Source organism: Pipistrellus kuhlii, unplaced genomic scaffold (assembly GCF_014108245.1).
Source record: "Pipistrellus kuhlii isolate mPipKuh1 unplaced genomic scaffold, mPipKuh1.p scaffold_m20_p_8, whole genome shotgun sequence".
Classification (NCBI taxonomy): Eukaryota; Metazoa; Chordata; class Mammalia; order Chiroptera; family Vespertilionidae; genus Pipistrellus; species Pipistrellus kuhlii.
The window spans coordinates 47247417-47269593 of NW_023425584.1; the positions used below are offsets into that span (position 1 = coordinate 47247417).

Here is a 22177-nt window from a genome sequence, read left to right on the forward strand (position 1 = left end):
TCCTCTCTCTCTAAAATCAATAAAAGCCTATTTAAAATTATTTGGAAAAATACTCCACATCTTATGTCATTATGGAAATGCAAACTAAAACTGCAATGGGATTTCACTACATACCTACCGAATGGCCAAAATCCAAATACTGGCAATACCAAATGCTGGTGACATTGTAAAGCAACAGGAACCCTCATACATGGCTGGAGGGGATACAAAATGGTACAGCTGCTTTGGAAGACAGTTTGGCAGTTTCCTACAAAACTGAATATTCTCTCATTATATAATTCAGCAATTGACTCTCTGGTTTTTATCCAAAGAGTTGAAAACTCATTTACCATGAGTTGAAAACTTATGTCCCCTCAAAAACCTGCATACAGATGTTTATAGCAGGTTATTCATAATTGCCAAAACTTGGAAGTAGCTGAGACGTTCTTTAGTAAGTAAACGGATAAGTAAACTATGCTCCATCAACAATGGACTACTACCCTGTTTCCCCGAAAATAAGACAGGGTCTTGTATTAATTTTTTCTCCCAAAGTTGCGCTAGGGGATGTCTTATCTTTCCATACACTAGGTCTTATTTTCAGAGGATGTCTTATTTTCCGGGAAACACGGTATCCAGCATTAAAGAGAAATTAGTTTTAAAGCCATGAAAACTCATGGAGGAAATTCAAATGCATATTACTAAGTGAAAGAAGCCAAACTGAAAAGGCTCCATGTTGTAGAATTCCAACTGTATGCTATTCTGGAAAAGGCAAAGCCATGGAGAGAGTCAAAAGATCAGTGGTTGCCAGGGATTAGTGGGGACAGAGAGATGAATAGGCAGAGCGCAGAGGATTTTTAGGGCAGTGAAAATACTCTGTATGATACTATCATAATAGGCACAAACATATGTCTTTATATGTTTGTCAAAACCCATAGAATGTACAACACAAAAGTAAACACATGCCTGGCCAGTGTGGTTCAGAAACCATATCTGAGCATCGACCTATGAACCAGGAGGTCACGCACGGTTCAGTTCCCGTCAGGTCCCATGCCAGAGTTGCAGGCTTGATCCCAGGTAAGGGGCATGTGAGAGGCAGCTGATCAATGATTGGCTCTCATCATTGATGTTTCTACCTCTCTCTCCCTTTCCTGCCTCTCCGAAATCAATAAAAACCCCAATGCAAACTATGGAGTTTGGGTGATGATAATGTGTCAATGTAGGTTCGTCAATTTTAAAGATTAAACTAAACAACTATGTAAGCTAAAGTAAATCTTGTCAAATTACTTTTATGATGTATACTATTTATCTTTATGGCCTTAATAAATTAATGTTTATGTCCATGGGTTTGAAGGTGAGTTCTTGGTGGACTAGTCTTCACAAAAATCTTGCCGATTCTTTGCAAAATTAAAGACACTAAAAATACCCTGTGAAATATGGAAAGTTGCCTTGTGAATTGGTAAAAGCCAATCACAAGCTGCTGAAAAAATTCTGGATAAGCACATTTAGGTAAACTTGTTGGCTTGTGAAGAAATTCATGGCGCCCATACCATTTGTCTAGTTGGGCCCTTCCAGTCCATGCCCCTTGGAAATTATTGCAGCTGCCTCTGAAGATGAACCATGACCTTAAAATTCCTCATGACCCCCTGCCCACCACACCAGTCTTAATGACTCCATCAGGGCACTCTGGCAAAGGGAAAGAAGCTATAAATCAAAACAAATTTTTTTAAATAATTAAAACAAATAGTGGGGAATATGGTACAATTTGATGTCTTTTGTGAAAAAGGTTTTAAGGGACAAGGCTTTATATTCTACTAGTAGCCCTGCACACAAATTCCTGCACCAGTATCTCTCTGCAGGGCCTGGCCACTCCATTCCACTGCCCAGAGGCTCTCCGTGGCCCAGAGGCCCATCCAAGGCAGGGTGTGTAACGCTTGCCCCGTCCATGTGGTGACGAAGCAAGCATCCTGCCAGGCCCCTCATGCTGCCCTATCTCAGTGTCCGCTCCCCAGGACTGAGGGACTCTGGAGAGATTGAGAGTATTGGGTGCCTCCATTTTGTGGTTATGAGCACTGCCATCTTTGTGATGGAGTGATGGTTAATTTGGATATTACTCTTTTATTAGACAGAATTATGTATGTTCTTTGCAGCTAATTATTTGATATAATTAATACTTAAATTTTATGTTTACATTATATTTTATACTGCAAGGACTTCAAATGTAGTCTTTCAACAAATTCATAATGCTTGTTCTTTATTCACAGTGAGCTTTTATAGGATACAAGAAAGTCTGTCTTTTGTACCAAACCATGCCCAGTCGTTCTCTATCTGTGATATCAATCAAAAGTTCATCTCTTTAGCTTACAAAAGGAGGAATTCATTTTTTGTCTTAGAAAAAAAATTCTGTCTCTTAGATTCTATAACACTTAGGGTTAAGAATCTGATTAAAGATATTATCACTGTTTACAGTGTTATAAATTATGTAGAATTAAAGTATACGGTTTAATTTGATGAGGCCATGTGTGCAGAAACAGGAATCAAGTCTGGGTTTGACAGTTTCCTTATTTACCTCTTCCTTTCCATTTATAGCAAGAATATTGAGAATGCACACCAAGTTCCCATAGCAGCACTTAATGTCTGCACACCATTTCCAATTAGAATTAGTTTGTAATGTAATGCAATTTATTCCATTATAATAGTTACTTTAGTGATTTTAATCCTATTTGTGTCAATTATCGTTGCCACGGAAACAGTCTCTTAGGCTTCATCTTGAGACACTTAAATCAAAATCCAAAAGTGGACTTAAAGATTCGAGGCCCCTTCTTTTATTATTTGTTTATTTGCTTTCCATTATTCCAGGACATTTTTGGGTGTGTATAGTCATTAGTTTCAAGCTACTTCTTCCATTTCTGCCTGAAAGATCACTTCCAGTTTTTTCCTTTTATGGCTTTTTCGGGGGGGGGGGGGCGGGGGTGAAAGGGGCTTTCTGTTAAAGGAGAGAGCACCCGTGATTTCCATTTAGCCCTGCAGCACGGGCTTGGCCTGAGCACCAGGATTTGCGCGCTCCCGCCAGGCTGGGTTCTTTTGGCCCCGCGGGCCGCCGTAGCCCCGGGAGCAGGGATTGGCTGAGGCGGAAAAGTGCCGCCGCCTCCGCGGTTTCACTTTCGGTTTCGTCCCGTCGGCGGAGGCTGGGCTGGTGGGGCTCCCAGAGAGGGGATTCCGGGTCCCAGCCACCAGGTGAGCCCGGAGACGCACGGGCCATTCCGCCGCCCCGGGCGGGGTGGGGAGCAGCCGCGGAGCCTGCGGGAGGCCGGTCCCCGAAGGCTGTGCTCGTGGCGCGTGGCGCCTGGCGCGGCCGGGGTGCTCGGCGCCGGGAGGAGCCCTCCCCAAGAGTCCCTCCCTGGACCGCGCGGTCTCGAACGGCCCCGCCGGGGCCCCCGGATCTGGCTTCCGAGTGCACCCCAGGTTGTCCAGGTTCCTCAGGGAACCCCGACTTGAGCCAGGGGATTCGGCGGGAAAGCGGACTCCGAGCTGGTCCGCGCTTCGCCGGGGCGTTAGGGCTGCGGGACATCGCCCGCCGGGCCGTTAGCCATCGGGGTGCTTGCACTGGACCCGGGGACGGCGAGCTGGGCTGGCCCACCTTACCCGGTTGGGGACGCCCGCCTGCCTTTGTGTGGTGGTCAGCTCTGGCCCCGGGCTTTTGGGTGAGGGGCGCCCCTGGTTGTTGCTCTTGCCTCCAGCATCAGAGTGGTGCAGGTAAGGTGTTCGTGGCTTAGTGGGGTCCCCTAAGTAGTTGAGGCTGTTGCAGAAAAATCGAAAACACCGAAGAGCTCCGTAAGGAAATCATTCTCTGAACCATTCCATTTACAATGTCTTTGCGTATTTCACTCTTGAATGTGCTCATTTCTCCTGGAGCTAAGATTACTTATTTTATATTTTGTTTTCCAGTTTTATTTAAAAATTCCTCCTGCCCTCTCTCATCATTTAAAAAAAAAATCTTCTAAATAAGATCTCTCATTTTGTGTATTCTTTTGATTAGCTACCTAACCCATCATTATGTATGCCCCCAAAATTACTCAACTATCCCAACTGTGGGGCATTTAGGATATTTGTGAATTCTTGCTTCATTTTAGCAATACTCTGATAAACTTTAAAAAAAAATCCACAGACCTGTATTTTAGATTATTTACTTGGATTAGATTCTGAGAAGTGAAATTACTAGAATAGGTGCTGCCTCATAGGAAGGTCTTTTTAGGTCTTCAGACACTTTGCCAGATTGTTTAACAAAATAGTTTAGTTGTTTCCATCATTCGTGTAGGGCTGTGCCTGTTGCACCAAAATTATGATAGCTGATAATACATTTATAATACACCAACCAGCAAAGGTGAGCCTGTTTGGCATTTTGTTGTTGTTGGTTGTTTGTTAAGTGGTGGTGTCTGGCAAGTCCACTTCCTTAAATTTTGTGAAGGAATCTTGAGAGGTTACGTTAGCGTGTGTATATTATTGGAGTTACTGTGCAGGCTGGCTGACTGGTCACTTAAGTGATCTTCTAGCATAACTGCCTTATTTTGCAGATGAGCCTGAGGCCTTGAGAGGTGAAATGATGAGTTATCCAAGGCGCACAGCTATGTCTCACTGAGCTGTGGCATATTCGATACTAGAATTTGAAGAGATATTTACATCCCTTGGATTAGTCTTTCCTTTTACAATTGTACCATGTAACAGAGATTTCAATCCTCCCAGGGATCTTTGACATTGGAAAGTGGGAAAGGCTCCCATTTTCATGGCCAGGACTAGAAATCCTTATTTAGAATGATAACTCCTTCAAGATTTTTTGACAGTAGTTTTTATTTATTTATTATTTTTTAAAAATATATTTTATTGATTTTTTACAGAGAGGAAGAGAGAGGGATAGAGAGTTAGAAACATCGATGAAAGAGAAACATCGACCAGCTGCCTCTTGCACACCCCCTACTGGGGATGTGCCCGCAACCAAGGTACATGCCCTTGACCAGAATCGAACCTGGGACCTTTCAGTCTGCAGGCCGATGCTCTATCCAATAAGCCAAACCGGTTTCAGCCAGTAGTTGTTTTTAGATTCTCTTAATTGAGGGATAAAGTATTTAATAAGTTACAATTTATACTCTTTCATCCCGTTAGATTTGTTATACCTTGAAGGTGTTTTTTTTTTCTTCTTTTTTTCTTTTCACTTAATGTTGAGACCAGAGAATAATGCTCTTTTTGATTTAGGACTTAATAGCAGTTTCTCACCCGCAATTTACATTTTGGGCCAGTTAATTTTTTGTTATGGGCTTCCCTATCCTTTGTAGACGGGTAAGCAATGTCCTTGGCCTCTATCTACTAGTATCCTCATTCAAGACAATCCAAAATGCCTCTAGACATTTCCAGTGTTGGGGGGCAAAATCTCTGCTGGTCAGGATCCATTTGTTTTCGGGGTTATTTGGGGAACTTTATGTGAATTCCAATGCCCCTTGCCTAGACAGTCTGACTTTGGGAAGGAAGGCTTCAGGAACCTGCATTTTAGCAAGCATCTCTATGTTGACTCAGATGCAAGTGCTTCTTGGGCAACAAAGAAACATTTCTTCTCTCTCCACATTTTATTTGGTGGTTAGTAATAGAGATATTACTATGTAATAGCTGCTCAAGTGCGTGAATGATACTGTATTAGTCACTATACCCATATGTTGGCGAGGGGAGGGACGGGGATTTGTCTCAGCACTGCCCTTAAATGCCCCTTCCACAAGCTTGGGCAGTGTGCTTAGGGACCAGAGATGCTCAAGAAGCTTGGAGCCTACTATGGGAGACTGGCCCGCTGGGAAGGAGAGCTGTTCTCAGTGTCAGATGTCCTCTCAGACTGATATATTCTGCTAAAGTACATTTACTTGGTTTGTAATGTTATGTTTCATAGCAATATTTTGCCTTTCATTTTTTTTTCCACCCTAAATGATAGTAGTAAATATTCTAAGAGTAGGCAAAATTTTCCAGGTAAACATGGCCAAGAAACAAGAATTTATGTGATTTTTCCTCAGTGACATAACTCAAAGTCACATTAGAGATATTTCTTTCTGATTGTTATAGTCTTTACGGGCTGATTTGCAATGATTTAGGCCCCCTCTCACTGTCTGGCCATCGCCTGGTTCAGCAGGAGAACCGTGACATAGTCCAAAGGGCAGTTGTGCCTTTGCAAGGGCTTGGCTTTGGGATCAAGCCTAGGTTCTGCTTGCCGCCTCACCTGGTGACCTTCTGAGCTGCTCAGGACTAATGCCTGTCACTTATGAGTAAAATTTGGTTCTCACTCCCCCCCCCCCCCCTTTTTTTTTTTTTTTACTAAAGGAAATCTCTGCAGGGCAGTTTGCAGATGTTCTCATCTTAGACCTGGAAGAAGGTTCTGCTTTTAATAGCCATGTGTGAAAATAGGTAATTTAGTTAGGACACACCCGGGTTGGAGGCAGAGGAGGCCTAGAGGGTGAACATGGCGGTAATTTTTAAGGGAGGAGTTTTCTCAAGGTGACCTGCACAGAGGAGGCCTTTTGACTCTTGTGTGTCTGTGGTTCAAGAGGCTGTTCTCTTGCTTCAGAAATGGTCAGAACTGTTCCGTCTGCCTTACCCGATTTCAAAGATGGAAACTTAAAGTTACATGAGCCAAAGTGATGGGAAAAATTGTGATGTTGAGACCAATTTACTCACACAAAATGGATTTATGGGCAAGTCATTAAGTAACAAGGAGTACCAAGGAAGCCTAATGAAGATGAATGTAAAAAATACGGTTTCTAAAGTGATGGATAAAATGTGTTTGAAGCAACATCCTCTTTCCAAATAACTCTTAAAATATTTTTCTAGAGATTTGCCAGAATATAGATGTTCTGGAGAATAAATGAAAAGCTTAGTATTTGTCTCTCCTTTCATGTGGCTTACTACAGTCTATTGAGGAAGAAAAGACTTGTATTTAAAAAAAGAAAAAAGAATATAAGACAGTAATTGGTGACAGGTTGCATCAAATACAACCAGATGCGAAACTTGATGCCAGAGCAGAGAGGTGGCACATCTCCACTCCATCTGAAGCGGACATTGGTACTCAGGCAGGTCTCTGCTTCACCCCTCCCATGTCCCCGGCCACGGACACAGTATTTCCCATACCCACCAGTCCGTGGGAGTCTCCTAGGCTTGTGCAAACAGATCCCGGTTCCTACCCTGGTTCTACTGAAGCAGAATTTCCAAGTGATCCAAAAGGCTCATGTTTGGAAAATGGCCCTGGAGGCTCCAGGCCAAGCTCCTTTAGTCATGCTCCCCAGGCATGTGGCCCTGCTGCCTTCTGCGGCAGAGGCTTGCCCTCGCTGCCTGTGTAGATTTTCTCCTCACACTGTCTAGTGCCTTTGCCCAGCTTTCTGTCCTTTCCGCTGGTGGACTCTTCCTTCACACTCAGCTCAGGTGTCCCCTCCAGAAGTCCTCTCTGATCTTTCTGTGTGCTGTTCTCTGCAAAATTCTATCCAACTACATACAACTTTAAATTCTCCTTTTACAAGGGGGAGTGTGTGTGTGCGCGTGTGTGCGCACGCGCGTGCACAGCCTGCTTCCAAGTATAAATTCTAAGGGTCCAAGGCCATATCTTGTAGGTGTTACATCTACCCAGCCTCTGTGCCTGCCACTTAAGGTGCTGGTGAAAGTTTGGAGTGTTGAAAGCCTTCAGACAGAAATCAGTGTTAATTGGAGTAAGACGAGGCTTAATGGCAGCGGTATGATCTTTGATGAGCTTAGAAGAATATAGCTGTACTTTTACTTATCTTTTTATTTTTATTTTTTGTTAATCCTCACCTGAGGATATTTTTTCCATTGGTGTTTTAGAAGGAATGGAAGGGAGGCGGAGAGACAGGAAGAGAGAAACTGTGAGAGAAACAGTGATAGGTTGCATCCCACGTGGGCTCCAACTGAGCCTATAACTGAGATACATGCTCTTGACCAGAATTGAACCTGGGACCCTTCAGTCCACAGCTTGACCTTGTAATAACTGAGCCAAGCTGGTTAGGGCTATAGCTGTACTTTTTTTTTTTTTTTTTTTTTTTTTTAAGGTGATGGGAGATAATATTAATAAGATTTTTAAAATAATAACTATCAGTTAAACAACTAATAGTCTGGGATGATCAAAATGAACTAATAAGCAAAATAGAGACAGTCTCATAGAGCAGGCTAACAGCTCTATGAGACTAGGGGATGGGATTGGGTATGGAAGATGGGAGATAGAGTAAAAAAAAACAAAACTCATGGACACAGACAACTGTGTGTCCAGTTGGGTGGGGGTCGGGCATGGGTGGGTGGAGAAGGAGCAGGTGTGAGAGGGTATGGGGGGATAAATGGTGATGGACTTGGGATGGTAAACACAGTACAGTTCAGGTGATTCACTGTAGAATTGTGCACCTGAAACCAGTATAATTTTGTTAACCAATGTCACCCCAATAAATTCAACAAAGAGAAAAAATGCAAAACAAAACAAACAAACAAAAAAAACCTTGACACCAACAGTTAAACAACTAATAGTCTAGGTTCATATTCTTTTTTCTCTTGTTAATTGGACAAGGAGAACTAGATTTTCACTTCATGATGCATCTTACTGGTTTTTTAACACAAAATAAACAGCTAGTTTGATCTCGATAATACAGAGTATATGAAGAAACTGGCATAATGGGATTTAGCATCTGATAGGAAATGAACTTAAGACTCCTGAGTGGAGTCAATATCAGGCCCTCAGGGTTAATAGCCTCTAGATCCATTCATACACAAACCAGCACATGTTCAGCACATAAATAAGGCAGTTTATAAATGAATGGGAAGATTTGTTTTTACTAAACTCATTAAAGGTATATAATCTGTTACAGTATTTACTTTGTTTTTTCTTTTCCTTGTGTTCAAATCTGCATAACATTGTTGTGTGGTCTGAGTCCTGAATGAATAGTGGTTGTCCAGAGTAGTAGTTGTGATCTTAATTATCTGTTTAAACTGTGTAGCAAAAAAATGCACTGACAGTTCAATGGAAAAGTTAAAATTTGCTGAGCAAAATAATCAGTTGATCGCATTAAGATTTTTTTCAGGACTTGGGGAGATACAGTGATGAGAAAGTCTAAATAATCTCCAAATTCAAGAGTAGTTTTCGGAACTTGTATTTTCTGCTATTTAACTTGGGATGTTGACTTGTCTTGGTAAAGAAAATTATTTAACTTACATTATGAGAACCTTTGAATAGAGTTTAAAATTTGAGCTTGAATGTTGGTTTCATCACATTTGTGAGCAAATTATTTCATCTTTCTGTGTGCCTTTATTTTCATTAGAGGATATTAAGACCTTCCTAGGGTTCTTGTAAAGATTAAATTTGGTAGTGTGTATAAGGATCTTAGCAGAGTGCTCTGCATAAATAAAACAAGCATTCAGTAGTGGGTGTGCTGATTTGTGTGTGAGACAGTGGTACAAGTGATTGAGAACAGGGCCCTTCTACTGTGAGACTATGTCAGAGGGTCGATGTGAGGACTGATGAGATAACGTATGGAAAGTGCCTCGCTTAGTTTCTGCCTCCTAGTAGGTCCTGAAACATGTTAGCTATTGTGTGGTGGTGGACTAATGTCGAGTCTTCACATGTGCTCCATTGATACTTGGTGTCCTATAAATATGTTAAGGACTTCAGGCTTTTTTATGCTCAATAATTAATTTTGTCCTTGCCTTTATTGCCCCTTTTCAGATTTCTGATCAGGATTGTTACAATGAGTCTACGGAAGCAAACTCCCAGCGACTTCTTAAAGCAAATCATTGGACGACCAGTGGTGGTAAAACTAAATTCTGGAGTGGATTATCGAGGTAATATTTTTCTGCTTCATCCTCAGTGGTGTAATGAGATAAGTACATTTGACTAACTGATTTTTAGCAATCTTTTGAACATATCCAATGAACCTCAAAAAGCATTGGTTGTCAACAGTTTTATGCCCACCTCTTTTCTTCGCCTGGATTGATCCCCTTTAGAGACAAGCTGACACTAGAGTGTGTGCTTCTGACTTCGTTTGGTTCGTGCGGCTCCCGTCTCCTGTGTCCGCTTTGAGAGCCTGTGTGCCTAAGTTCCCTGGTGCCCTGGTAGCAGCCAAGGATTCCCAGTCACCTCGGGCGTGAATTAGCTGGCTGGATACTGAGGAACCCTTGGCACGATAGTGTTTGTTTTGCAGAAATATTGAAGATTGGCAGCAGCTATTTAGACAGTGTCATTTTACAGCATAAACTTCCCACTCACGTAATGTGCGGGTTATCCAAAGACACCTTTCTGTTCTTTTAGAGAATGCTCTTTTTAAGACTGTGACACTACTAAAATTAATTTTGTGGGTGTCAAATTTCATTTTTTAAAGTTACTAAATCTCTAGTCTTCCAAATTAAGATATGTTATGTTACCTGGACTAGTTTACAGGTATAGAAAACTAATTCATTAGCAGAATGTTATGGCCTTTTCTTAGTCTCCTTTTTGAATAATTTTTCATCTCTTCTGAATAATGATAGTAATCTCTTGAGCTTTCTTCTCTTTTCACACATTCAAACCTAATTTTATTGAGAGCTTACTGTGGGTCGGTCCAGTGAGTACTCAACACTTTAATTTTCATTTTATCTTCATATAAGTCCTTTGAATCTCTGTTGATTTTCCCCACCTGGTAAGAGAGGAACTAGGCCTCAGACTCAAGCTTGACACAAACATCTTGCTGTTTATGTACTGTTTTGATTTCTTGATATTAATAACATCTCCGATTTAAATTGATTTTTTTAGTGAAACCAATGGATTATACTGAGTAGTGAGATATTATAAAGTTTCTCTGTACTGCCTCTCATCCATGAACTTTTGATGAGCCTAAAGAGTATGTAATAGACTTATATGTTCAATATCTTCTCAGTACCCACTTCATTGAGATCAACCAGTTGGACCTTTTTATCTCTGATCTTTAGGGGAAATTTACCTATTTATAAATGTAACATATGTGGGATTTTTTTTTTGTCTTGTTATAAATTTCAAAGCAAATGCTGGAGAAAAGTATACTCCAGAAGAAAGCCAAGTCTCCCAAAATTCTACTACCCAGATTACAATCTGCCTTACCAACTGGATCTGTCTCCATATAAGCATAGTTTTACATCAGTGGGATCAGCTATACATGCACCATGATTTTCTTTTTAATATTAAAAAATGTGTTCAGTTCTCTGGCAATATAAAGTATCTAATGACTGCATGGGATTACCTTGTGGATGTACCACAGTTTTGTGTTAATTTTTAACCAATTCCCTATGAATGCGCATTTAAGGGTTTCCCAGTTTTGTTATTATAAACATATTTGCTCCTTTGACATATATCTTGAGCTTTTGTCCAAGTGGTTCTTTAGAATCAATTCCCTAGGCTAAGATTTCTGAGTCAGAGCATTGGAGCAGAGGGTTCAATCTTCTTTAGGTTCTCACCAACCCTTGTAATAGTTTTGTTTTCAACTTTTTCATTCTAATTGACAACAAGTAATATATCATTTTATTTATATTTCTCTGTTTACTAGTGAGGCTAAATAACCTTTCACATGGGTAGTAATCATGACTTTTCTCTTTCTGAATGTCTGCTCATGGCTTCTATACTATTAAAGCAAACTGTTGTACACTGTTGAGAGTATTACTATCAGAATGCTCTCATTTTGTGGTTAAATACTACTAATAAAAACCAGTTCTTTGTAGCCATTTCTCTTTAAGTTTGAAAAAAACTTTATTTTCTGTTTTAGAGAAAGGAAGGTGTTACAATTATAACCTCCTGGCACCTTTTTCTTAAAAAAACAAACAAACAAACAACAAAAACCTTTCCTTTGAGAATAGCTAATTTTATTAGAAGTGAATATTTAATTCTGAAATGCTCTTGATGCATTTTCAAACAGATTTGCAGATCAGGTCTCAGAAGGTTTTTGCTCTTTTACGATTGTGGTTTAATTGTAACATTAATACAGCAAGAAATAAACTAAGGTTGTTTCAAACTTTTTGATAGGAGATAATTGTTAATGTTCAGAATCCATCATGATTCTCAGAAAGCTTCCATTTTTTAGCAGAATTCTTTTAGGTGAATGTTTTGTGCTCTCGTTACACACATACAATTTTGAAAAGAAACTTGTTTAGAGGAGAATGGGGGCAGAGGCAGGGAGTGAGGAGCATACTAACGAAATGGAGACTAAATGAAGTTGTTGACTTGGTTAATTGAATCTAATGTGTAGTATTTGCTTTCACTTAAATTATTTCTCTAGAAAATACCACTTTAAGTTAGAGACTCTGTTTTGAAAACTATTCACCCAGTTTTCTTAAAAGTTCCCTGGAATGTTTGTGGCCATTTTTCTGTATTAGTCTGGATTTGAAATATTATAACTAACAAACAGAAAGGGATGTGTTACAATGCAATATGTTGCCTTGTTTTCTCAAGCTGCTCTTCACTGTGAGTCACAGCTTTAAGTTGTTCCTCCAGGAGCACCTGCTGTCTCCTTTTTTATTATTTTAACAGATTGTGGAGACTTCCTCTTAACCTTGGAGTACATTCATTTGCTGCAGTAGTTGTGAAAGAATGAAATAAATCTGCCAGACCTGTATTTCACTTAGTGGCTAAAGTAAGAAATGCCCCTGGAAGTGAGGAGAATTAGCTAATGGTCATTTGCTCCCGAATAATTGCCCATTCCTTTTTTTAGTTTTCAACAAATTTCATTTGGCATATTCTTATTATGTTACTCCTGTGAAGGCTTTAGAAGTTACTTTTATCACATATATACCATGAAAAAAGTGACAGTTTGTTGTTTTTCCTACTTTCATGTTGTGTGCTTCTTAGCTTTTATTCAGATGGACATTAAATTAAGGCATTTTTCTATGCTTCCATCTATTCAGTATCACTTATAGTGTGAATTTTTATATTAAGCACATAAGAGCTAATGAATGGAAAGATGGTCAGCTCTAAGGTATACCCTGTAATTTTCAACTCTTGCTTACTTTGTATATTTTCTCTTTGACTCAATCTGTCTGCAGGAGTCTTGGCTTGCCTGGATGGCTACATGAATATAGCCTTGGAGCAGACAGAAGAATATGTAAACGGACAACTGAAGAATAAATATGGGGATGCATTCATCCGAGGAAACAACGGTAATGTTCCTTCACTCTTTAGTGTCTTGTACAACATCTGAACTAAGCCTTTGTGTTATAGTCAGGATCACCAACGGGTTTTCTAGATAACTTAAAAGTTCCATTTTAGTTTTACTTTTAAATTCTTATACTTCAGATCTTCAGTGTGACCAGTTTAATTTTAGTAGCTTCATGGAATTTTGGGGCTAAAAATTCTCCCCTGCCCTTACTGAGGGGCATTGGTATACTGGCCCGAACTCTTTGTGTTGAATACAGTTTATTCTATTCCCCCAACACTGCCTCTCACACTGGAATCTGGGGCTGTAAGAATGGCCAGTGTTTCCCTGCTATCTTTGGTTTGTATCACTTGGCAGTTTGTTGTCCAATTTGTCCTTTGTTAATCATTTAAATGCTTTCTGTAGAGATTCTATCTTTTAATTTGACAAAAATGAAAAAACAGGAAATATGGTTCTAAAGTTACTCAGCTTTTTTTTTTTTTAAATTTATTGATTTTGTACAGAGAGGAAGGGAGAGAGATAGAGAGTTAGAAACATCGATAGGAGAGAGTCATCGATCAGCTGCCTCTTGCACACCCCCTACTGGGGATATGCCCGCAACCAAGGTACATGCCCTTGACCGGAATCAAATCCGGGACCTTTCAGTCCCCAAGCTGACGCTCTATCCATTGAGCCAAACCGGTTTTGGCTAAAGTTACTCAGCTTTTTAACAGCTAATATATGGTTGTGATTATTGTGTTTGCTTTTAAGTACTTCATTTAAAAACACATTATCACTAAAGTAATATATGAAGTTTTTAGGGGGAAGGTGAAGACTTCAAAATTATGGCAATTATCCCTTGACCCCTTCCCACTTTTGTTCCCATTCCTCAAATGGAGCTCTCAGACTCCTAAATTTAGACTTTTTATTGGTGTGTATTCTTTAGTTCTGGACAATTCCCTCAGCCCCTTTGCTGGGAACTTGGCTCCCTGACTTAGTGTGGGTATTTCATCTCCTGGTCATACAGTGCCATATTTTCCCATATCTTCATATATAAGCTTTTTAGTTCTAACATAGAGTTTCTCTTCTCATTTTTCATACTGTTCTTATTTGATCTCTTACACTTACTAAGAAATGTTAGGATTTTTCAACATTTCAAGACAACTGATAGCAGTCAGTTACAGGTTCTGTAAGTGATAGGATGGATCCTGTCACATGCATACAACATGAAGACCATGTCCAATTTCACAGGATGTTTTTGCTGTCATTTTGATGCTTTTCTTCATATATCTTTTCCATGATGTAATAGTTAGTAATCAGTGGTAGTTATTTTTAGACTCCTACATTCACATTCTAGACTCTTAAAGAGGATCTTAGCTTACTTGATTAATCTGTGCATGAAATTCGTGCCTCAGGGGTAGGAGTGGGAGTTCCCTCTTGTAGTCCAGGAGCCATCAGGGGATGTCTGAGTGATGAGAAGTAGGCCTAAGCTGTCAGTCGGACATCCTTAGCACTGCTGCGGAGGCAGGAGAGGCTCCCACCATCACCACCACTGCACTGGCCAGCTGTGAGCCCCTCTTCTGGCTGAGCGAACTGACCACCAGGGGCAGCTCCTGCGTTGAGCAGGATCAGGCCAAAATCGGCTCTCTGACATCCTCCAAGGGCTCCTGGATTGCAAGAGGGCACAGGCCAGGCGGAAGAACCCCACCAGTACACAATCGGGGTCAGGGAGAGCCCTCGGGAGGACTCCAGGCATGTCCAGCCCGTCTCACTCAGTCCCGATACCCAGCAGCAAGCTAACCTACTGGTTGGAGCATCTGCACCCTCGTAGCGAGTGGTTGAACAGCCTTAGCATATCATTAGAATGTTACACTTTGATTGGTTGAATGGACAACCAGACACTTTGTGTATTAGGCTTTTCTTATATAGGATGATCTTTGATCAAGATCTCTCTAAATTTCCTTGTGAACAAATCTGTCAGAATCTGAGTAGGTGGGGATGGGAGGGAGGTACACTTCTGGTGACCTAGGTGTAGCATTTTGTCTTATATCCTGTGTTATTCTTACAGACCACCTCTCCTGAAGAGTCAGTTTGGGTGGTCGCAGGAAGCCTAGCAAAGCAGCACTTTGGCAACACCAGGAAACTCAGAAAAAGAACTTTTTTAAATAACAAGCTCCTCAGCTCTTGTTTATCCTGTTGCAATTATAAAATTAGACAACAACTTTAGAGTTTCTGTTGGGGAAATGGGTGAAAATATGTTCTTTATTCGTAATCTGAATCTAGCCTCGTAAAACTTATTGATTTACTTTACTTCAAGCATAATTGATATGCCTACAATTATAAAACATTTTTGTATTCTGGTACCTTTTACATACATTTTGTTTTGCCCTGCTGGTCACAAAAGTAAGTCAGTTAAGACTAGAACACAGTCCTATATAACAGCAAAGCAAGTCTGGATTCATAAAATTAGTCTTAGAGTAGTTCTAGAGTTTATTGTGTAGTATGAAAAAATTTCCTTTCAGATTTGCAGAGTTGTCAGGCCAAAATCTGTTGCCTTTAAAGCTTGCTGTTATGATACTTAAGAGCAGTTCTTCAATGCCTGTTTTGTTTCTTTCAGTGTTATACATAAGCACACAGAAGAGAAGGATGTGAAGGCGTCAAGCATACAGCACTCTTCAGACCTGGATATATTTTTTTATGAGATCTTTTTGGTTCTTTTATATAATTTGTCATATTTTGTAATAATTGGTGATTTTTCATTTATTAAGTAGAAACAGTAATGGTGATTTTTCAATGGCATAAGATAAATGTATAAAGTTGTGGATTTAATTGTAAAGAATTCTTTCATATTTAAGTTTCAGTCATTTTCTTTTACCTCTGTGTCTGTGCAGAATGCAAAAAGAATTAAAGAAAAAGAAAGATCTTTGTTTCTCCCTACATGACTTTAAAATCTTTTTGTTTGATTGCTTTACTTACTCAGCTGACTAAAATGATGCACAGGATGAAAACTCAAACATCGTAGAGATGTCCCTTTTATTCCATCCCCTTCTATTTTCCATACAAAATACTTGAGTGAGAATATTCTACCAAACCACCCAGTTTCAGCCTGAGGGTCCATGATGTCAGAAGCTCAGCCTCTGATACAGTCACCTGATAGAAAATAGCATCAGGGACCTAGGAGTGGCTCTTCCATAGAAGAGAGTGGGAATCTGACTTGATTTGGGGGAGAAATTTGAAAGGTTCCCAATATGCCAGTTGGGTGAAAACGTCCCATTTAAGCCAAGTCTGCCCGCAGTCATCTCGCATCTCCTCGTGCGCTGTTCGACCTGTTGGATTCCCTTGCTCCCTTTCCGGAACACTGGCATCAATGTCACTCGTTTTGTGAACATGCCAGGGGAGGAGCTGGTGCACCTCATCCGTCTGGTGGTCATTTAGATTACAGCAAGCTTGGGTTTCAGTTGCAAAGCTGACTGGGGACAATCTCTCCTCACTCCTGCCCAGGGAGGGGCATCCGGAAGCCTTCCTCAAGTGGCAGCTGTGCGCAGTGGCCGCTGTCCAGGAGCCAAGCGCCAGTGTGCACAGCACTGGCACCAGGCAGCCCCTCTGCCGTACGTGACCCTACCGAGGGGGGTTCACAAGTTACTAATGAGATTTCCTCAACCCTGCTTTCTTCTCTGGACAGTTTATGCTGTCTCGGGACAACAAATGTATCTGGGCCCCGTGGTTGAATGAGCACCAGACAATTGTGTGAATGTTGTATTGGCCTCCCTCCTCCCGCTCTTTGCAGGCTAAACAATAGCTTGCTTGAAGGATTGGGGGGCCGGATCAGGAAGTAGGGAGAAGGGGTGGTGCTGGTTCTGGAGAGGTATGTGTGGCACTTTGTCTTGTTTCATTTTAAAGATCCTAGAGTAAGTGGAAACAATTATTTTTTAATTAATAACTTGAGAAAAGTGAACCAACACTTGCAAGCTTTAAGTGTGTGTGCATCAAAAATACACTATGCTATGCTTCAATAATTTATCACTGCTTGACGGGGGCTTGAAAAGGAACCAGTCTGTAAGTACAAATCACCAATTTGCTCTTTTATAAACGACTTCTTTTAGGGAGAAAATGGATGCCCCTCCAAGTGGAGCATGCATGTTCTCATTTGTTTCCTGGGCTCTGCGGGGCTGCCAGGTTACCGGGCCCTCCGTTCACTTACACCAGCTGCTTCTGAAAGCAATTCCGCTGTTATCTCCCAGCAATCTGTAGCATCCTATTTGTGCTGCCTTCCTCCCTGGCCTCCTTTTCGGTGTACGTCTTAATTTCCCCCTTGCCATCTCTCTGTTTTAATAGCTCTACAGTGGGTAGTGTTTCCAACCATGGAACTACTTCTAATCAAGATTGACTTTGGGAAATGCTACCATTTTTATGGTAATAACGGGCCGTATTATGCACTGTACCCAACGCAAGCTGTCCCCAGTGTATGCCTTCACAGAGTAGAACAGTGAGAAAAGTGTAACTGCTAAAATTACTTATTTCTTAACTGTAGTCTCCTAGAGGTCAGTGAATGTGTTCCAGCTGCATCGCAGCAAAGGCGTTGGTTCTAAGTTGAATAATTTTTCACTTGAGTAAATATATATATTCTCTATCCCCAAACCCTGGCTGCTATGCTCTTTTTCTTTGTTCTACGACAAAACAGAATGTTGAGTGAGAAACAGCAATTGTGCTTAATTTTTTAGACTATTTGACTTCATGTTCTGTTTTGGTCTTCTGAGCTGTTCCTTGGCTAATCTTCCAACAAGTCGAATTGATTCTGACTTCAAAACTGTTTATCCCAAAACAGAGCTGTTGACAAGTACAAATACAGATGGCAGACATGTGGTATGATTTTCCTGTTCTCATCTCAGCATCCAGCAAGGGAATGTGACTGAGAGATGGTTTACAGCTTAAGCTTTTTTATTCGGGGCAAATGTGGAGTGTGCTTAATTACGTGACAAATAGTAACAAGTGACTCAGGGATTCCCTTAAGGTCTGAAGTCTCGGCAGCATTGACTTGCTGTGTATGGTTTGCCACCCGAGAGGCTGTAATAATCTGTAAGAAGAGGAGAAGCCTCTGGGGGGAAATTGCCCTGATACCAGCGACCTAAGTACAGCATTCCAGGCTAAAGGGCCAGTCTGTTCCCCGAGTGTGGATGGCACTGACCTTTGACCTCAGAGCACATGACCCCGGAGGACTGGCTAGCTCCTCTATTGAGAGGTAAATCGCAACCCATTCTGTGGCCAGGATTATTCTTTAAAGCCAAACTGCATAACCATTCTTCTCTTCACCAAAAGACATTGATGCCAAAAGGAAGACAAAGTTTTGTCTCTGGTGACCTAGTTCCTGGAGGTCCTATGCTCCCCCGCATGGCTCTGTGCACCTTCATTCCAATAGCCACTGCCTGTTTGTACCAGTACACAGCCGTGCAGCGCTGTGTGTCCACGTTTCCACGTTGTGAACTGACCAGCTTTGACTTACCAGTTGGCGTCCAGTTTGCCAAAGTGGGGCCAAGAATGCAGATGTGGACAGGCAAGAATGGGGACAGGAGGTGACACTGATGTCTGCCCTGCTCCTCTGTTAGTCTGCTTCTCTTGTCTGGGAGATGGCAGGTTTGAGAAAGTGATAACAAATCAACTTAGAGTTTATTGAATGACACCTGTAGGCAGGGTACTGTGCGAGGCCTCGGGCATTGAAGTAAATGCTACCTGGCTCATTGCCTCCATACTGAGTTTGTAGATTTGGGTATTTATAGAAGAAAAAAAAAGTGGTGCTATCCATTCTTTTTTTTCTAATTGGGCCAAAATTTTGAGAATTCATTTTAAAATCAGACCACTTTAGATGGATTTGATAATCTCAACCATATGTTCATGTCTTGAGATTCCAGATAACCTCAGGACTAGATAATTTTGAAAATGATTGTCTCCATCTGTTTATCTCATTTCCCCACAGGCCCGTGTGGCTCAACCTCCATCTTGATACTTATTTTTTCACCTAGCAAAAGCCAGCTTTTCTGTTTTGTTTCATCGGCCTTATTGAAAGATTTTCTTTTCTTAGTAGTAGCTAGAAGGTGGACACATTCTAGGATCTTCATAAAAGTATAAAACATTTGACAGTTGGTTAGACTAGTTCTCAAGGTCTTGTTTACAAAATGTTCATATCCATATGGGCTCCATTTATTCCAAGTTTTATAGTGGGATTGATGTTGGTGGGTTTGGCAAAATATTGTAACAATAGTGTGGACTAAAGGGGAGCCAGTTAGTGGAAAGTTTACATAAAATCATTTTAGAAAAACTATGCCATCATGTGAATGCACACAGTATTCCATATCACTATTCATGGTCCATATCAAATAGTTCTACTCAAGTTGCAACAATGAAAAAATTAAAAATTTGCAATCAGCATGTTGAGTGGTATATCATAAACAACCTCAAATCACAGCTTTTTGAAATGACAAGCATTCTCTTTAGTGCTGTACCCTGGGTCCCAGGCTGAGGGAGGCAGCACCGTAAGTCTTGACCATATCAGCATGACTCAAAGCTTGTTTCCACAGGGGAGAGCATAAAGAATCTCAGTGGTTAGAGCACATGTGTCAAACACAAGGCCCACGGGCCAAATCCGTCCCGCCAGGCCTTGCAATGTGGCCCGCACCGCGCTGTCATCACTGCACTCCGCTGCGTTTCCATCACAATGACAGTTTATGACTGTTCAGTAAACCATTCGGCCCGCGATTTAGGCTGGATTTTAGATTTTGGCCCCTTCTCTGATTGAATTCGACACCCCTAGGTTAGAGTGTCAGCCCACACACCAAAGGGTCACAGGTTCAATTCCTGGTCAAGGGCATGTATGGGAATTGCATGTTCTATCCCTGGCCCCCAGCCCTTGTCAGGGCACTTTTGGGGAGGCAACTAATCCATCTCTTCCCTTCTTCCCTCCCTCCCTATCTCCCTTCCACTTTCTCTAAAAATTCAATGGAAAAAAAAATACCCTTGGGTGAGGATTAACCAAAATAATACTTTTTAAAATTCATGTCCTGGCTCTTCCATGCTTTTGCTTAGAAGTCGTACCGGCCACTGACTCCATTTTATTAGCCAAAGCAAGTTACGTGACCATAGTCTACTTTCAAGTTTTCAGGAATGTGTAATCTTTTCATGGTCCCAGAAGGAGAGAAAATCAGAAATATTTGTGAACAATGGTGATATCTACCCAGTAGAGAGATTTATTTAAGGGATTGGCTCACACAAGTCCAAAATACAGTGGTGGCTGGTAGGTTGGAGACCTGGGGGAGGGATGCAGTCCACGTCCAAAGGCAGTCTGCCAGCAGGATCGCCCCTTCTTTTCCTATTAAGTCCTTCAACTGATTGGGTATAGCCCACCCACACTGTGGAGGGCCATCTGCTTTACTCAAATTCTACCAATTTACGTTAATTTCATCTACAAATGTTTACCAGAAACACCTAGAATATTTGACCAAATATCTATGCACTGTGGCCTAGCCCATTCCCCCCCCCCCCCCCCCACTGGTCCATAGAGATAATGAGGCCCAGCTGGTGTGGCCGTGGTCGCGCGTTGATATATGAACCAGGAGGTCGTGGTTTGATTCCCAGCTGGGGCACATGCCCGGGTTGCAGGCTTATTCCCCCATGTGGGGAGTGCAGAAAGCAGCTGATCAATGATTCTTGTTCATCACTGATGTTTCTAACCCTCTCACATTAAATCCAGTCAAGGAGAAGGGGAACACTGGGAAAGCTCTCAGAAATGAAATCCTGTTTGGCTTGCTGTGTCACCTAGTTTTCCTTAATCTTTTAGCTCAAATGTGTTTTTTGAAAAGTCTAGTATTCCCAAAGCAGCCTGATTAGTTGCTGCCCGATTAATGGATTGAGGTCTTGGGAAAACCGCCACCTGTGACCAATCAATCCTGGTGAGTGGGGGAGGTTGTGGCATGGTGTATGTATGGGGACTCTCCCCAGGCCTGAGGGAAGGGCAGATGAGCTCTGGAGAAGTGTGCCCAGGCCTTGATAAGCATAAGAACCACAGGGGAGGAGGGGTGGCTTGTTAAAATGCAAAGCCAACTCAGTGGATATGCAGTGGGGCCTGAGGGTCTGCACTCCACCAGCTTCTGGCCATGGGGCTGCTGCTGGCCAAGGACCACTCTTTGAACCATGAGATTCTGCAGGGGTTGCAATCAGGGCACGGACTACAATGTACTCAGTACATCCTTCTAATCCTAGAACGTTCTTTCTTCATTGACAAGAAAAACTCACTCTCTGTTGAAGATGCAGTTCAGATATAACCTCTGTGAAACTGTGGGACTCTCATAGAGTTCACCTCATCTAACACCTTTAAAAAAAAAATCCCTCTTACCTAGTAGTTCCTTGTGTCTATCTGTCACCTCCATTTTTTGTTTGTTTGTTCTGCTTTTTTACTTATATACCGTTTTTGTTTATGTGAGGGTTTGGTGCTCAGTCTATGAATTTTAACAAGTACATGCAGTTGTGTGAACACCACAGGCCTTTCAGAATAGTGTCATCAACCCCGAAACAACCACTCCTCCCCACGACCCTGCCCCTGGCACCCCCTGAACTGTTTCTGCCTGTTTCTGCCCCCATCACTTTGTCTTTCTCAGAATCATACACCGTGTAGCCTTCTGAGTCTCCTCTGTTTTCTTGTGCGTATTGATGGGTCTGGAGAGTATCTAATTCATCTTTGTTTTCTTGTCCAAATAAATGCCTGTCACAGATTTGGTGTTCAGATCCTTATTTTACTAACTCTCATTGCAATCCATCAAACGTCCTTGGAGAAGCTCAGCATCGTTGCCAGTAAATACCAGAATTCTCGGGGCCTCCAGTCTCCGTGGGCTTACTGACTGACTGTCCTCTGATTCTTCAGCTCTGTGTTTTCTTAACTTGCCTGGTCAAAAGAATCTCCTGGGGTGTGTAATAAAAATGCAGATTTCTAATACTTTCTCCTGCAGATTTTTATTTCACAGGACTAGAAAGAAGCTTGGGGAATCTATATTGGTGTTTCTCAA

At 41.5% G+C, this 22177-nt stretch overlaps 1 protein-coding gene across 1 annotated transcript; it reads left to right on the forward strand.

Annotated features, from left to right (window-relative positions):
* The first annotated feature begins 3075 nt into the window (after window positions 1–3075).
* LSM6 (LSM6 homolog, U6 small nuclear RNA and mRNA degradation associated) lies at window positions 3076–16032 on the forward strand. Its single transcript, XM_036424292.2, has 4 exons — window positions 3076–3213; window positions 9722–9837; window positions 13039–13152; window positions 15745–16032. Exons 2-4 carry the CDS (start codon window positions 9744–9746, stop codon window positions 15777–15779), a joined length of 243 nt encoding a protein of 80 aa, XP_036280185.1. The 5' UTR covers window positions 3076–3213; window positions 9722–9743; the 3' UTR covers window positions 15780–16032.
* Window positions 16033–22177: the final 6145 nt, after the last annotated feature.